This window comes from Azolla caroliniana, unplaced genomic scaffold (assembly GCF_043228905.1).
Source record: "Azolla caroliniana isolate FFs.n. ecotype wild unplaced genomic scaffold, voAzoCaro1.0.p SCAF_3, whole genome shotgun sequence".
Taxonomy (NCBI): Eukaryota; Viridiplantae; Streptophyta; class Polypodiopsida; order Salviniales; family Salviniaceae; genus Azolla; species Azolla caroliniana.
The window spans coordinates 25756394-25774841 of record NW_028230438.1 but is presented as its reverse complement, the minus strand read 5'-3'; the positions used below and the strand labels follow the sequence as shown (position 1 = coordinate 25774841).

The following is an 18448-nucleotide window of genomic DNA, read 5'->3' as shown; positions in this document are numbered from 1 at the left end:
GTTCCAACTTCTAAAGCAAAGCAAGTCTAATGCTTAGACAGATATTAGCCAAGGCATACATATATCTATATTGCTACTACTTGTACATATGTGTATCTATCCACCCATTTATATACACTTTGGAGTTGCTTTCCATATGGTTATGAGAAGACATCTTGATTGTATCAAACATCACTTTCTGGACCAAAGTGAGAATGACTTGGTCTTTTCTAGCAACATGAGATCAAAATGGTACACCCCTAAAACTTAAAAAACAAGAGAATTATATATAAACTTTTAAAATTATGGTAGAAATAACAACTTATGAAGCTAAACTAAATTCTCCTTTTACACGCTTCATATAATCAAGAACGTGAGCACCAATGAAAAGTTTGCATGATCCAGATAGCAAACACCAGCGAAAACTTTGCAGAATGAAAAAGGAAAAAGTGAAGGAATGAGAAAAACCAAGATTTCAAGCTTACCATTGAGGGTGTTTCGCTTATCTACATCATCAAAATCAGCTACGGTTAGAACGTTGTGCAAGTGTACTTTTATTTTTATTTTTATTTTTATTTATTTTTAAGTCAAGATTCATCGTGGTATTAATGAAAAGATGCCCAAAGGCTACAAAGGCTACAAAGTATCCATACAATCTATTACAACCCTCCTACCCACATGAATGGACATGTCTAGTAGCCGAAACCCTCATACATGGTCTTTTTAAGACAGGGGGCGGAAAAAGCCATCTTGGTGGAGCATATCTCCATTTTATTCTGTCCCCAAAATAGGTGAAGACCTCTGCCTTTATCCAAAATTCTCGAAATTGTTGTTGCTTGCGAAACACAACATCAAGCTCACCATGTATTGCCTCATATTGACCTGTTAGAGTATGCACGAGCATCAACCATATCTCCTTGACTAACTCAACCGCATTTGGTTTGACATTCTGAAATACACACTTATATCTTGCCTTCCATAACATCCAAACTACTAAAGAAGATATAGTAGACCAAACCTTGTCTTCTTCCAAACAATGGATTTGGTGTAGTATAAGAGGCCTCCAACACATGTCTTCCATCAGAGAGGAGAAGAAAATCAACACATGTGCAAGGGTACTTTACTCCCCTCCTATATTGAAAAGCAACTAAATAAATCCATAAGCTATAAACATAAAGGAAATTGAAAGACAATAAGAGATCTATGGTGTTTGGACCGCCATTGAATGCATGTCAACTAAGTAAAACTTTCTTTTCCATAATACACTCTTGTTAATGGTGGTATTCTACTCAAACATAAGCATAAGCAGAAGGGGGGTGTTCTACTCATGGCTGTCAAATCTTAACGCACCAACAAACTCAAAAATCTTAAGGATGGAGATGAGGAGGAGTATTTCCAACAATTAATAACCAAGAAAATGTAAGGAAAATTAATGAACTGAAGGAGATGAGTAAACAAATTGAAATGGTATTGGCTATTAGCTAATAATATGACATTGATCAATCACATATATTTTATGATCATACTCCAATTTCTGACTTACCCTAGAAAGAAAGAAAGAAAAATATTATACGTATTAACGTCTTCTAAAGGCTATATAATACCAAAATTGGGCCTTCTTCATGGGTTAAAACTTAAAACAATTCTATTCAAATATGTACAATATCACAACAGAATAGGTGCTGCAGGAAGCCTGCGTCCACAACAGAACGGATCCATGAAATCGTGGAGTTTCTTCTTCCTCGGTTCTGCGCTAAGGGCGAGGTCATGAAGATCATGGCAGTACAGAGTCCAGACGCAGAGCAGATGACTCGTTCCAAGGCGTTCGTTGTTGTAGGGGGGACATCCATCAATGGACACTTCGTTGGCAAGGAGATTTGGCGACCGCCATTCGAGGCTCCATCACCATGTCCAAGCTCTCTGTTATCCCAATCCGTCGTGTATAGCCACTGTTCGGCTTGCCCCTTGCTGGGGTCTAAGATCTGCTCACCTCCTCTCGAGGATCCGCTAAGACTCTCTGCAATTTTGTCGAGGTACTTCCATCTCCCTCCTTTTCCCATCTCTTCTCTTTTCCCAACTGGCTATTCATCACTAGACCAAGCAAACGGCATCATCATGAGAGGTTGTATCACCAGATCAACAAAATGTTAGCATCATGAATGACATGAATAAGGATTTGATGATGATGATGATGATGATGATGATGATGATGATGATGATGGGTTTGATGCTATGAATCAACTTAAATGCTCAAATCATTCCTGCCAATTCTGTCTCAAGGCTGAAAACATACAAAGTCCCAAAGTATGAAAGATCTGAGGCGGGGTTCAGCAAGGTCTGTGGTTTTTAGTGAACATTATGCTTGTATGTGTATATGTACGGGCAGGGCAGTTATAGGAGACTCTTCCTATGTTAAGGTCACAATCATCTCCAATATGGGCACCATCTGGGATAATACCGGTTGCCATCCTCATCTTCTGCTGTAAAGTTTTTCCCGGGATTTTCTCTGGTAATGCCATATCAAATTTGTGGTATTTTCAGGCTTCAGCAACAGAGGCATCACACTCATGCCTCCTGGGCTCTATTGCTTTGGGTTTGTTCTCGTTGGTTGAGTATCTTTCTTGTGCGTGGCTCCTCAAACAGCCTCTTTGTTACAAGAATGTTTGCTTCAGATGGCAGGTACTAATATCTTTTTTTGTCTATTCTCCTGTCTTTCATTTTTTCTCTGTAGGCATTTTTGTTATTATCATCAATGGGCAAAGAAAAGAGCTTATGGAATATAATCCTTTTTCATAATCATGAATATTTATTTATTTATTTATTATGCCCAAACACTGTGTCACACTTCCTTTTATTTGTCACTGATATTTGGAATGAACAAGACAAAATGATGTGTTCATGGTTTATGTATCTATTTCTAAACAATGTATCAGCACTTTATTTAAATAATCTTTCCCATATTTATAATGAACAAGAGAATTTTGCCTATGAATTTTATTATGTCCAAACAATGTCACTTCCTTCGATTTGTCACTTATTTGGAACATGCTTTTTTTACCTAAATAAAATGCACCCTTTTGTTCCTATTCGTTCCAAATATACTTTCATTTTTATGTTATCCATTAGATGCAGCTGTGCTCATCTGAATTAGTTTATTATGATTCATTTCATTTGTAGGATGCTAGAGATGGCACTCTCGCAGTCAATACATTCCATGATGCATTGTGACTTTTTGTTGCAGTACCAATTACAACAATTATTGCTGGAACTGGAAATTCTATTGTCCTCTTTCATTTTCTCTCTCTCTCTCTCTCTCTCAAGATTCTCTACATTGAATCACTTTGTTCAAGTTTGGTCAACTTGGGTACTTTGTGATTTATCAGCAATTGTTTGCTACACCTCTCATATTCTCCATGTTTGGAACTTTTTCGATGATGATTTCCAAACATTCTTCATGGGAAGGAAAAAAAACTGCATCGAAAGAAACTAAAGCTATAGTAAATCACCAACTCCTTGATACAAAGAGAGATAGTACAGCATTTCCAGCCTCCTGATAACAGATGATCTCCCATGCTTATTGTGGTCAAACAAATCTGGGATGAAGCATGGTAAAACAGGAGGATAAATATATGTTATCTATAAAGCTGAAGCTAGCCATTTGATCTACAAAGCCCTGCATTACAGTCATAAGGACTGCTATGAAGTTAGTCAAAGTTTGGCATTGGGTGGTGGTGTTTCATGTACATATACCCCCATTATCAGCTGTTATTTTGAGGAAGCAGGTGCATTTGTCTTCTACTTAATAAAGATTATGAGGATTTGTAGGACGAGGATTGTTTTTAGCCCACAAACTTAGAGCAATAACGTGACTTGTCCACTATGAATAAAATTTAAGGATGCAATTTATTCAGTTTTCAGGAAAAGGATCTCTTGCAGTTCTCTTTGTCTATTGGCTAATGGGGGAGTAAATTTCTCATTAATTCATGTAATATGTGATCGAAACTTGTATCTTTTTCTGCATTGCCGTACTTCTCCTGCAATTCAAACTTTTTGTATCTCACAAATTTAGTGAATCATCTACCATGTACTGATATTCTTTTGGATGTCAACAATTTTGATTGTTTGGTAGGCACAATATTCTTTTCTTTGGGATGTGCAAATTTTGTTCTGTTTTTGCCTCTTTTAAAGAGGCACTATGAACATTCTTCACAGAGCAGCATAATAAGCCATTTCCAGGGTGCTTAAATTTAGACATAATAAACCATTTTAATGGTTAGAGACAGACAAACAGACATACCTACATACATAGACACATTAAATAATATATATATATATATATATGTGTGTGTGTGTGTGTTACTTATTGCGACACACATTGATGGTATGTAAGCAATGCAAGTAGCAATGTAGTTAACAATGTGTTTTGGTGTCGTGAAAGTATACCCTTACATTTATTTCTACGGTTTAATCATCTTCAAGCGGAGTCAAATATCTACTTTTGCAAGGATTGCTGAAAATCTGGCGTGGTCTTTAGAAAAGCAAATGACAAGTACCTCTCACTGAAAAGCAATGACAATAGCAATGTAGTTAACAATGTGTTTTGGTGTTGTGAAAGTATACCTGTACATTTATTTCTATGGTTTAATCATCTTCAAGCGGCCAAATATCTACTTTTGCAAGGATCTTGATACCTCTTGCCGAAAATCAGGCACGGTCTTTAGAAAAGCAAATGACAAGTATTCGTAGCCCTTTAAGTGATATTGCAAAGGAAAGATTATGGATCAAAACCATAATCAAAGAACTTGACACCCTAAAGCTCATTAGTAGAGAATTGTTTCAAAATCAATGTTGCTACATTACACTTCTACAACAATGTGGATGAACTTCTTAACTAAACCGGTGTCACATTAGAAACATCGGAACTATTGTAAATTGTTTTAGTATGTTACTTTAAGTTACTACTTTTAGGAAAATTAAATAACCCTTCACATGACAAGGTGAACACTTTTGTAACTTCTAAGAATCTACATCTTATCATCATTCTCCTTTCTCCACATTTGAGTGTAGGACATGTGCCAACCTAAAATGTTGATCAAGCAAGATTTTATTGAAATAATGGGCATTAAAATGTTAGATGAAGCAGGTCATGAGATTGTCGACAATGTTAAGGGGATAGTGGAAGACACTAGTGGAGGATGAGGTTGTGATCTTATGGCCATGGTTTATATATGAAGTGGATCCCACGCAAATTAAGGCAAATACAAAGGATATATCAAAGATGGACAATAAATCACACACACTGACACAAACATACACATCTCCAAAGAAAATGTCTCTTAGTGATATCATTTGGCAAATGCGGAACATCCTAATGTAATTGCTTACAATCTCCTCAATCATGGTTGCATATATATATATATATATATTCTTAAATGTCTGACCCGGAATATCCCGACTCAAGGTTTTTAAAGCCTTTGACAATGTGATCACAAGTGGGTCTTAAAATGCTTGGATGTTTTTGGACATTTTTAGTTTATATCTCTATTTTATTAAGAGTTTGTTTTTTGGTTACTTTGGTCATATTTCTCCTTTTCTTCTCCCCTATCATTGGTTGCATATAACCATTTGCCTTACAACATAGTCAACATCGTTCTATCCCTTTTGGGTTCTCAATAGTGATTTTGATCATGGATGCCCTCCCTATATTTGCGTCTTCATGGTACTCACCATTTTGTTACGTCTCTCAATTAATGTGTTCATGTTCATGGTGGCGGAAGATGAGGAAAAGCATTTTGGGTAGATGAACAAATTATTCAGTGGGAATTGATTGTCTATTGTTGGATGGTCAAATAATTGAGGATTCTTGTTACACATTAAAAGATTTGTTGTCATTCTTGTGTAGACAAGTCATGTGGTCTTGAATTTGGGGAGAGATCAAGGGTTGTCTTGTGAAATGAAACAAGGAATAAATTATTAGTTCCTATATGAAGGATCTTCCATTACCCTTAAAATTCCACAAAGAGTGATTCATAAATCCTAGTATATACATATATATAAACCGAACCCTAACAGTAGTTTTAGAAATTTAAAGTGTGATGGTAAAGCACTAACCCTATCTTTAGACACAACAAAAGGCTACTCTAACCTTGTCCATTTGTGAAGATAAAAAAACACTAGCCCTAACTCTTGTGCATAATCCCTTGGAAGATATCTCTTTGGCCTTTGAAGCAAGAGCCTTGAGTCGTGACCCTAACAAGTAAAACCTTAAAAAGATATCCAATGGTTCATAACCCTAAAATCTTATATTCAATCCCAACCAGAAACACACCCTACAAAATATGCTATATTGGTGTATTCTATTCTATTCTATTTTTTATTTTACTTTCGATGAATGGGTAAATACCCCGTTCTTGTTGTGAACCAATTGTCTCATGGGCCAATTTTGGTCTTAGAAGACATTAATATATCTTTCTTTCTTTCTATCATTATGAGCCATTGTTAATACCTCTACACCACCACATAGACACATAGACATGCCCATCTACATCTAGCTCTCATACCATCATGTGAGGATGTATTGTGTGAATGTCGATGAGGTCACGTTTGTCCTGCCAATATACATATGTAATCCGCATGCAAAATATTAACTGTTTTACACTTTTACCAAGCCAATATGTATGTGAAAGCAAACATGGCTTTGAGATGGCTATCACTAAATTCCTAACGTGCTAGTTACTACTCCTACTAGTTTACGTGTGGTACGTTAGGACGCGTCCTCCTGAATGATCAGAATCGAAATATATTAATCTTCTACCACGAATATTTATATCCAGAGCCAATGATGAAATTCTAGTTCAAATATCCTTGTCCAAATCATTGCTACTATAGCCGGTCTGGCCTCTTCCATATACTTTTAGGTCATTTTACACACAAATGGAGTGAAAGGTAGCGAAACCTGCTAACTTTATGTGAACAATATGTACAGTAGACATTCGGTTAAGTGCGCACTTTGAACGCAAGGGAAAAGTGCGCACTTAACCGAGCTGCGCATTTAGGGCTTTTTTAGTAATAATAAAAAAAATCCCAATTTTTTCTTTCCTGTTCTAATTTTGAGAGAGCCCAACCCCAACAGCCATCGTTGAGGCCCTCCTTGCTGCTATAATCGCTCCCACGTTGCTGCAATCCATGTCACTCACCACGTTTCTTTCTTATGTCTATTTTTTGGTGTCTATGCTATGAATACGAGAGAAAGATTCGGAAGAGAAGGGAGGTCTTGTGGATAGTTTAGATGGCCTGATTCTCTACATATTTTAGATTGTAATCGTTTAGAGATTGTGCGTGATGTCGTTAGTTTGAATTGTGGCATGTGGTTTAGGAGAAACGATCCACGTACTTGGTTGAGATAGTGCTACAAAAATACCTAAGAGTAGCGAGCTATCAATCGATTAATAGTTTTTCTTTTATGTGAGTCCACATAACAAGCTATTAATTGATTAATAGCTTTCCCTTCATGTGAGTCCACATAATGAGCTATTAATCGATTAATAGTTTTTGTTTTATGTGAACTCACATAAAAGAAAAACTATTAATCAATTAATAGCTTTCCAGTAATGTGAGTCCACATAATGAGCTTTTAATTGATTAATAGTTTTTCTTTTATGTAAGTCCAAATAACGAGCTATTAATCGATTAATAGTTTTCCCCTAATGTGAGTCCACATAACGAGCTATTAATCAATTAATAACTTTCCCCTAATGTGAGTCCACATAATGAGCTATTAATCGATTGATAGTTTTTCCTTTATGTGAGTTCACATAATGAGCTATTAATCGATTAATAGCTTTCCCCTAATGTGAATCCACATAATGAGCTATTAATTGATTAATAGCTTTCCCCTAATGTAAGTCCACATAATGAGCTATTAATCGATTAATAGTTTTTCTTTTATGTGAGCTCACATAATGAACTATTAATCGATTAATGGCTTTCCCTAATATGAGTCCACATAATGAGCTATTAATCGATTAATAGTTTTTCCTTTATGTGAGCTCACATAATGAGCGATTAATCAATTAATAGCTTTCCCCTAATATGAGTCCACATAATGAGCTATTAATTGATTAACCAATCGATAGTTTTCACTTCATTGACCCTCACCCAACCTATGCAATGGTAGGAATGCAAGATCTAAGTTCAATTCATTTTGTGGTTCACAACATCAATTTTATTAAATGTTGATCATTTTGTTGTTTTTTGAATGTTTAGAATATAGTTTCAATTTGGTTTTATGTAATTTCATCATGAAATAATGAAATTTTTATGATCTCTATTTTGACCTCTATAAAAAGCGCACTTAATAGAATGGCACATTTAAGTGGGCACGCACTTAACCGAATGTCTACTGTATATGATCCCAAGAGCTCATAACAGGTAAATAAAAAAGAAAAGCAAGGTATTATGTATCGGGTGAGGTAGATATACAGCTAAAATGAATTTTTAACTTATGATCATTTCTGCAGAACAACAAGAATTGAATGCACGCAGTATGTACTTTCGGACCCCGGTAGAAATCTGAGAAGAGAGAGAGAGAGAGAGAGAGAGAGAGAGAGAGAGAGGAAAGTATTAGCAAGAAATGCCATCCCTCTTTATTTTTGAACTTAAGTGAATCAACTCAAATAATTGTGAGACAATTGTCTTGGAGTTTTGTTAGCTAAATTCTACATACATGCATATACGCACATGCGATACATACATACATACATACATACATACATACAAATGGGAACTCTATTAATAGAAGAGTATATATAAATGACCATGTGAAGTGGAGTAAAAACCCATTAGTCTTAGAGATAGATAATAGTGGTAGTACTAGTAAATAGTATAGTGTAGTCTAGTGTATATAGTTAGTTACATACATATTTTTCTCTATGTCATGATTAACATGGAGAGGGAGTTCCATGGACGTGATAGGAGGGATTTGTTGTTTGGAAGTGTAGGATTAATGGTAGCCATGATAATGATAATGTGCAGTTCTTTCATTGTGGCTATTAGGTGTGCTGGTCCCTTGGATGATGATAGGATGGTTAGTACTAACAATAGAAACTATACAACACCCTCAGGTGGGAAACGTCCCACGGCCATTTTCATATTTGGGGACTCTCAAGTTGACGTGGGCATGAACAATCACCTCCCCAAAAGCATTGCAAAGGCCAACTTCTTGCCCAATGGTATCGACTTCCCGAGCCACACTGCCACCGGCCGTTTTAACAATGGTCGCCTCCTCTTCGACTTCCTCGGTAACTTGTTGTGAACTCTATTATAGTTTTTTTTTCAATCCATTCCTAGCATTCATTTTAGACTGTTACAATTGTTCATATGGATTATGAGAATTTGCAATTTATTGTCCGTTTAATCGAGTCTCAACTGTATGTCTATCGCATATATTATTACTTGGGTTTTACATCATTATATGATGGATTTCATCATAGGTGAGCATTGGGGCATGGAGTCACCACTAGCTTATACCGATCCCACCAACACCCACGAAATGTTGCTTCGTGGAGCCAATTTTGCATCGGCTGGAGCTGGCATCCTCAATGACACTGGCTTAATCTTTGTATTGACTAGAACCCAATTTTTACACATACTCAGAATATATTGGTGGTTTAACTTGGATAATCGCATGCCATTAGATACAATTTGCATTTGCATCCAATCACTTCCCTCAATCATAAATGTTTACGAAGACAATTTCATGTAAAGACCCCAAAGACCCCACCCAAAGTCCCTCTTACTTCCATTTATGACTTTAAAAACCCTAACAAAAATTAAGATTCACTCACATCACTAGTGGTTTAATGGTGGTTAACTATTCATGAGAGAGTATGCAGCAACATTAGGGTTTAGCCTTACTAACCACCATAATTTAAACACCTAATCATAATTCATATTGCAATTATGGGTGCACCTAACGTCTTGAACTTGTTCATATTCCCAATAACCCATATGCCAACCACTAGGAAGGTACAAACTTTTGGGATGTCCAAGATATGATGAAAAAGAAAACATTTGCCTTTTGGTATTAATATCAAAAGAACAGCGTCTTTGGTGTGGATAGATATTTAATACAAGGTTGGCTATAGGTAGATGGTTGTTATTTCTTAAAAGTTTGGCTATAGGTAGATAGATAATGGTAAGGTATGAAGGCCAACATCCGTACGTGATATGACCATTCCTTGACAAACCCAATATGTAGTTCCAAATCTCAAACCACTTTATCTCCATTGTTTGTTCAACCCTCACCATTTTAAAGTTTTCTTTTCGTCAAACATAGTTTAAAATTTTCTGTTCTTGGAACATTGTTATATATTTTGCCGTTCATCAGCTTTTCAACACTTGATTATGGAAAGCGAATTTGAAACTTGATTTTTTTTTTTAAGAGTTTCTAAGCATCATTCACCAAATCAAAGAAAACATACCAAAGGTTGCTTGGAACCCATCATTTGGAACTTAAATGCATTACCATAAGGTTAGGAAGCACAAGCTCTACTATTAGACATCAATTATAGTGTTTTGCTAGAGAGAGAGAATGAGGGCAAAGCATATATATACAGAAGTTCTTAATATCATTTATAAAGGCAATGCTTTCACATTGTGCTTGAGCATAAAATGTTTTGTTTGTGGCTATAAGATGTTCATTCTTAGTAGACATTGGTGCATAGCTACTTATGTAAGGCAAACAATGTCCGACTATTTTTTCTCTTAGCTACTCCATTAGTTTGAGGTGTATGCCACATAACCTTATAGGTAAACTTAGTGTACATTATGTCATGTCTAGATTCAATGTTTCCCAATGAGCAAGCAGATGCAATTAATGGGTGAGTACGTGGAGAAGTTACAAGCGATGGTGGGTGAGGGCAAGGCATCAAACATTATAAGAAATGCCTTTTTCTCCATTACGGTCGGAGCAAATGATTTTCTTAGCAACTATTTTCTGCCCCTAACCAACCCTCGCATGATCGAGTTCACAATTCCAGAATTCCAAGATTTCCTTATCTACAAGCTTAACGAACAAATCAAGGTAAAAGTTTATAAGGATTCTTTCGGATATTTTATGCTTAGGTTTGCAATATGGTTAATCATGTTAACTTGGATAATAATATTTTCTTTGGATTATAATTTATTTCATGTGGTTAATGAATTGATAGGTAATGTATGGATATGGAGCACGCAATGTATTGATTGTCGGATTAGGTCCAATTGGATGCATGCCTCATGTTATCAGCCGACATTTCCTTGGTGATACTACGGGCCAATGCATTGAAATGATGCAACAGGTGCCAAATTTTATGTTAAATAGGCAATATCAATTGGCATCATGGTCATTATTACTAACTTTTGAACCTCCTTGAATTAAGCTTTCAATATACTGTTAGATTTGAATCACCTCTCTATGTGCATTCAAATTGTAGTGAAAAACATGCCAATGATTTCCTCCAGCGTCAATATCCCAATTTTTGTATAATGGGTGTATGTTCTAGCATGTACAACTCACCAACCACGAAAAACCAAAAGGTTACAAAGTTCAATATTGTCCAAGGGTTATAACATAACATGAAATCATTGGCATCCTTTTCATGATAAAATATTTTCACCAAAGATTTGCATAGGTAGGTTGGCATTAAAACATTGCAAGGGATTCAGTGGACATGCACCGTTTTGCAAGCAAAGCGCACAAGAAGTGAGTGTCAATAATTCTTGAGAGTATCAAACCAACAATTCTGGGCTACCTAAGTGACTCCCTAATTTTATCATCCTTGCACAACTAATGAAGATAACAACAAGATTAACTTAAAAGATGACTTGACCCACACTTAAATTTAAAGAAAGCAACAAGAAATCATATATCAACTAATCATTGTGTTAATTCTGAACTAACCATGCTGATAATAATGGATCTTAAAACTTCCACTCAAAAGTGTTAAGCTAGGATTATCAGAAAGAGAAGATACCACAAGACACGAGTGACAAGCACTCTTGAGCATGTGCAAGTGAACCCCTTGATTGGCTCCTTCCTCAGCTAACAGAGATAATAAAGAGAGTAACTAAAGAGATGAGTTAAGCACTCCTGAATACTATAAGGGTGTACTTCCCCTAGTTAAAATTGCCATGCATTGATTACTTAACTTCAACATTTACCACTCGATTGAATATCATTGCTTTTGTAGATCTACTAGTGCTTCGGAAATTCACTATTTGAGACGGAAATCTATTGATATTTTTTGCATAAGATATCATGCTCACGTGAATTTTGAACCTTAATATCCTGGTAGGTGGCCATTACCTTCAACCAAAGACTAAAATCAATGGCAGAAGAGTTGCAACAAGAGCTTCCTGGTTCCGTCTTTCTCTATTCTAACGTGTTTGGCATAGCCATGGATTTGATCCAAAATCCATCAAACTTTGGTAAGTAGTACTTGATGTTCATTTGACAATGTTTTAATCCTACAATTAATAATGAACTCAAAGGATATGATTGAAACACTTATCGACTAAATAACATCTTATTGTTGTGAAACCAAATATCCTAATTGTGTTAAGCAATAGGATATTATAGATGAGATTACCATGTTTAATAGATTCATAAATGAAGAAAGAGGATTTACTAAAAACGAACTACTATATTTGGAACAATAAAAAAGGTAGAATTGAATCAAGACTCATTTGATAATGTCACAAATTGATTAAACTTTTAAATGGTTTAAAGGTATTTCTTTCATTAGATAGTGAAATTTTCGTTACTATCATGATCAATTGGGATTGAATGCAGGATTCAAAAATGTGAATACAGCTTGTTGTGGATCAGTAACTCGCTATAAGGGTTTCTGGCCTTGTCGACCCAAGACACCTGTATGTGAGGATCGAGATTCATACATTTTTTGGGACCCATTTCATCCTACAGAGCGAGTGCACAAGATCATCTCTCAACGCAGCCTTTTTGGTTCCCCTTCTGAAATTAGCCCCATCAATCTCTCCCAAATTTACTCATAAGCACTCAAATGCAATTTCAACATCCATGTTTTTTATTCATTATAATTCCATTACTCCTATGTGGAATCCTTGTCCATAATTGAGTGCACTACCTACGTAGTATCGTTAGTTTCTTCAGGGAAAAACTATCAAATTATCAAATATCAAAACTTCCAATTATTGATATAATCATTCATTTTCTCCCTTGTTAACCAACCTGCAAAATAATGAGCTCTAATTCTTGATCACCAATGTCTTGAATAGAATCTTAGCCATCTACTAAGGGGATGTCAGCCTACTACACATTGTCCACAATTTAGCCTGTTGAAGTCATCAGAATTCACACAATTCGATCACCAATGATGCACATTCACTTCAAGATCTTCACAAACATCACATAAATACATTGACATACCAAATTTTGATGCCCTTGGGCCACTCCCCGTGTTGCACCACAAAGTAGTATTTAAACTACCCACAAGAATCACAGAATAGTTTTCACTTTGCCAACTTCCATTGTAGTGTGATCAACATTGCAGGTAAGAGAAGCACCGTCATCATCATCATGGGAAGAAAGAGCAACGTGGTTACAATGAAGGAACATAATTAACGGTTAACAATGAAATAAGCATGTACCATGAGAAACAACACAATGCATGACCAAAAACAAATGCACCAACAAATATTGGGCATGGGATGTAATCTACTAGGACATCGTATTTTATGATTACAAATTACAAACACTAATGTTGTGTGTAATAAATTGGAACAAAATAAACCAAGTATTCTGAACATGATGAGACCAGGAGAAGACATGTCTTCGAGATTTTTCTGTGGCAAAGGTCTGGGAACTATCTTCTCCATTTCAATTAAAATTGTATATATGCTCTCGAGTCCCAATCAAAAGATATTTTATACATATATTCGCCTACTTGAAACCATAGTTCTAGCCATACGTCCCATTCGTGTCATACTCAAACGCCAATATTCGTATCATACTCATACGTGAAAAGGCACCAAGTATGATTGAAATCCATACGCGGTACATAGATATATTATATATACATATGGTGTACATAGTGTGTGTGTGTGTGAGGGGGAGAGAGAGAGAGAGAGAGAGAGCGTGTGTGGTCTAGAGAGAGAAGCCCTGTTTTGCATGTGTGAGGAGACAGTGATTGAGTGTATATCTAGACTCTAGAGAGAGAGAGAGGAGCTATGGGTTTTGTCTGTGTGAGGGAGTATGTAATATGTATATTAGATATCTAGATTTTGTAGAGAGAGAAAATCTGTCAGTTCTCGTGTGAGAGAGAGAGAGAGAGTGTGTATGTGTGTCAGATGTCACTTCTATTCACAAAATATTATGAATATCAAAAAAAAAAAAGCCAAAAAAAGTCAAAAAAAAAAAAGCCAAACGAATATCGCGTATCATACGCGTACGTTTGCAAACGTTCGCGTACGTCCAGTAAATTGGACGTACGCGAATATTAGGAACTACCATAGTTCCTAATATTCGCGTACGTCCAATTTACTGGACGTACGCGAACGTTTGCAAACGTACGCGTATGATACGCGATATTCGTTTGGTTTTTTTTTTTTTTTTTTGACTTTTTTTTGGTTTTTTTTTTTTTGATATTCATAATATTTTGTGAATAGAAGTGACATCTGACACACATACACACACACTCTCTCTCTCTCACACGAGAACTGACAGATTTTCTCTCTCTACAAAATCTAGATATCTAATATACATATTACATACTCCCTCACACAGACAAAACCCATAGCTCCTCTCTCTCTCTCTCTCTAGAGTCTAGATATACACTCAATCACTGTCTCCTCACACATGCAAAACAGGGCTTCTCTCTCTAGACCACACACGCTCTCTCTCTCTCTCTCTCTCTCTCTCTCTCCCCCTCACACACACACACTATGTACACCATATACACCATATGTATATATAATATATCTATGTACCGCGTATGGATTTCAATCATACTTGGAGCCTTTTCACGTATGAGTATGATACGAATATTGGCGTTTGAGTATGACACGAATGAGACGTATGGCTAGAACTATGCTTGAAACAACCATTCCAAAATGGTCATGATACCAATAATCTCATGTATATCAACATCAACTTAATACTTGCTACATGAGGCCATTTCTTCAGGGGGCCCCTAACAAACTTCAAACCACATATCTTCCAACTTCTAAAGCAAAGCAAGTCTAATGTTTAGACAGATTAGGCAGGGCATATATCTATATTAGTACTATGAGACATGTCTATATATATATATATATATATATATATATATATATATACACTTTGGAGCTGCTTCCCATTTTGTACAGGAAGACATCTTGATCATATCAAATCTCACTTTCTGCACAAAGGGTTTGCTCTTTTCAGAGCAACATGAGATCAAAATGATACACTCCTGAAACATTAAAAGACAGTATAATAAAAACCTTAAATTCTAGGACAAAAAAAATGAACACTTAATCATTCATTGCCATGGCATCAACTTACCATGCCCTTTCCCGATTCTTCTGAGTTGGGAAACGTAACTTGAGATCTTCTTTATATCATCAACCTGTAACACGAGTTCATTATTAGCAAACAAAAAATATATAAACATTATCAGTACAAGATTATCAGTAAATATATAACCTGAGGCTTTAAAAGCTCTACTTTAACAAAATCAGCTAACTGTGGATCACCAGCCACCTCAGCAACCTATTTGTGAACAGGCATTGCAACTTCAAAGATTATTCAAAGAATTCTGTACTACTTCAGACAAGATCAAGTACTAAGCTGAACACACAAATAGGAGGTACTACCTCATAAAAAGAATGCATACCTTATGAAGCTTAAGTAACTTCTTGTTCACAAGCTTCTCCATTGCTAAGGTGAGCTCCATTGCTAACACACATACAATCACGAACGTGAGCACCAATGAAAATTTTGAAGTGTGAAAAATAAAAAAGAAATGGAGAGAAATAACCAAGATTTCAAGCTTACCACTAAGGGCAACTCCCTTCTCTGCATCATCAAATTCCCTTATGGTTGGAAAGCTAATGTTGTTTAACTTAACCTTACCTCCCCTCGTATTCTGCAAAGAAACGAAATACATCTATTAGCTATAGACATGACACAAAACACTATAAGAATATAAGATCCATGGACTATTGTTGTGGTATTCTATTCAGACATAAGCATCCACTTATGGGCGCAAATAAACTCACAGAGTAAGTAGGGTTGGTGACATTGACCATCAGAGTTATCACCATATTCCACTCAAATATTCCACACACACTAAGGTGACATCAATTATCAGCATTCAGTTAGGTACAAATGCTGAAAATTGAATTCAGACACTAAAGACAAACAAATAATAACATCAAACAGCAATGATTTACTCAAACATCAACCACATGCATGATATAAGCCAAAAATAGTGATATTCAGGCAGGAGAGTAATAACAAATACTAAGGGATTAAATATAAAACCAGAAATTATACGAAGACATTAAAGGCAAATATTCACATTCTATTAAAATATTTTAAACATATAGACCTGATATTTCATTATCTTCTTGGCGTGTTCTCTTTCTTCGTCACTAGATTCCTTGAAGAACCTGGAATTGGTTAGTAAAACATTATCATACATGGTACGACAAAGAGGAAAAAAATAGAAATGTATGAAAACAAAGCAATGTTACTCACTTTGCAAATCCAGGAAGGCCAACATTGTCGCGATCGAAATAAGCAAAAAGATTATGGTAAAAATAAGACGCATTGTACTCAATACTGTGAAAATGAATTGCACTTTTAGAGGCATTTGATTGAAAGAGTGAAACATAAAGCGAGAAACTCAGGTTGCAAATGTAGGGGGGAAATGTAGATTTTGCAATAAAATGGAACAGTGAAAATACAAAAAACTTTAAAAACCTAAAATCAAAATACTGTAGAAAGAAACGGATGCTAAATGAAGGTATCTCTTAACATTTTAATGCATGAATGTAGTATAAAGAGAGAAACTTTGGTTTATAAAATTTGTTCGAACAGCAAATATTAATACTCTTGACCAGGTGTGTTTATTTGGGAGAAATAAAGCAGAACTTCAGAGTACTTCGGCGATTTTTCATTAAAACAAATGTAAAAATCAACGGAGAAGAGAACGTAAAGAGAGAACATACTTGATCTGTTCGTTAAGAGCAGATTCGCACGACTCGCTAAAGTTCTGGCGAGCTAAAGACACAGAAGAAGAGGACGGAACCATGACGAGATGATCTTGTATCTCCACAAAAGGCTGAAAAGTTACGCCTGTTAGAGTTTGCTTATCTTCTTGGAAATCAGAAGAAGTCGAGGATGAAAATATTGCAGCCATAGAAATGCCACTACGCATTGAAACGATCAGAGGTGAAATGGAGGATGGCGAAGAAGAAGAAGACGTAGAAACAGTGCAGTTTTTCTGGCTAAGGCGAAGGAGTATAGGGGAATGTGAATACAAGCTTTGGTGTGCAGAAGCGATGGAGGAAGGCTTGAGCAGAAGCATGGCGACGATGCAGAAAGAAGGAAGGAAGAAAAGTGATACTCTGACGAAACGCGAGAAGAAGACGAAGTAGAATTAGGGTTTGCAGAAGAAGGAGGGGTTAGGGTGCCTGCGAAGATACGCATGACACGCGCTTCTTTTCCGAGGAGCATGACGCCGTATGTGGCACCCGGGCGTAAATTATACTTACGTCTTTGTTATCATTATACGTATAAAATACGGTATGAACCTATGTACATATGTATATGGACGCGTATCGGCGTATGAGCACGTACGCGTATGTGTGTGCCCCGGCCACCAATCAGTCACTTAAACGTTCTTTTCCGAGGAGCATGACGCCATATGTGCCACCCATGAGTAAATTATACATATGTCTTTGTTATCATTATACATATAAAATACGGCTATGGTATGTACCTACATATGTATATGGACGCGTATCAGCGTATGGGCATGTACGTGTATGTGTGTGCTCTGGCCACCAATCAGTCACTTCCACGTTAACAAAGGGAAAGAAAGAGGTTTTGAATTTGTTTTTTATTTTCCTTTCTTTCTTTCCATTTCTTTTTTTTCTTTTTGTTTTTGGGTAAAAGCACACAATTATATTAATTGTATGTAAAATCCACTTAGTTACAACACTTCTTAGTCTCCTCTACCTATCATATGCCTATGTAGGGAGAGGGACGTTCTGTAATGCTACTAAAAAACCTGAATATGCATTTGAGGAAATGATCCCCACATGCTCTAACATCCAAAATTTCCACATAAGAATACCTTTAAGCTTCTTTATATAGGCTTTCACCCCATGTCTATTATCAAACATTAAAGCATTACGTATATTCCAATTGTGTTGTAGACCCCAATAACGTAAAAATTGGAAC

At 36.1% G+C, this 18448-nt stretch overlaps 2 protein-coding genes and 1 long non-coding RNA gene across 3 annotated transcripts; 1 reads left to right on the top strand and 2 right to left on the bottom strand.

Annotated features, from left to right (window-relative positions):
• The first annotated feature begins 8867 nt into the window (after nucleotides 1-8867).
• Nucleotides 8868-13152, top strand: LOC147866886 (GDSL esterase/lipase At5g33370-like). The gene is made up of 6 exons (XM_087317398.1): nucleotides 8868-9278; nucleotides 9471-9598; nucleotides 10820-11062; nucleotides 11190-11318; nucleotides 12315-12447; nucleotides 12812-13152. The coding sequence occupies exons 1-6, from the start codon at nucleotides 8915-8917 to the stop codon at nucleotides 13030-13032; spliced, it is 1218 nt and encodes a 405-aa protein (XP_087173524.1). The 5' UTR covers nucleotides 8868-8914; the 3' UTR covers nucleotides 13033-13152.
• LOC147866885 (uncharacterized) lies at nucleotides 12931-13944 on the bottom strand. Its single transcript, XR_015529536.1, has 2 exons — nucleotides 13427-13944; nucleotides 12931-13332 (listed from the first exon to the last, which is right to left on the bottom strand). It is a non-coding gene; the product is annotated as an uncharacterized LOC147866885 (long non-coding RNA).
• A 1150-nt stretch (nucleotides 13945-15094) lies between these two features.
• On the bottom strand, nucleotides 15095-17706 carry LOC147866884 (ferritin-2, chloroplastic-like). Its single transcript, XM_087317397.1, has 8 exons — nucleotides 17212-17706; nucleotides 16739-16822; nucleotides 16590-16650; nucleotides 16034-16124; nucleotides 15873-15934; nucleotides 15683-15748; nucleotides 15542-15605; nucleotides 15095-15449 (listed from the first exon to the last, which is right to left on the bottom strand). The coding sequence occupies exons 1-8, from the start codon at nucleotides 17568-17570 to the stop codon at nucleotides 15418-15420; spliced, it is 819 nt and encodes a 272-aa protein (XP_087173523.1). The 5' UTR covers nucleotides 17571-17706; the 3' UTR covers nucleotides 15095-15417.
• Between the last annotated feature and the right edge of the window lie 742 nt (nucleotides 17707-18448).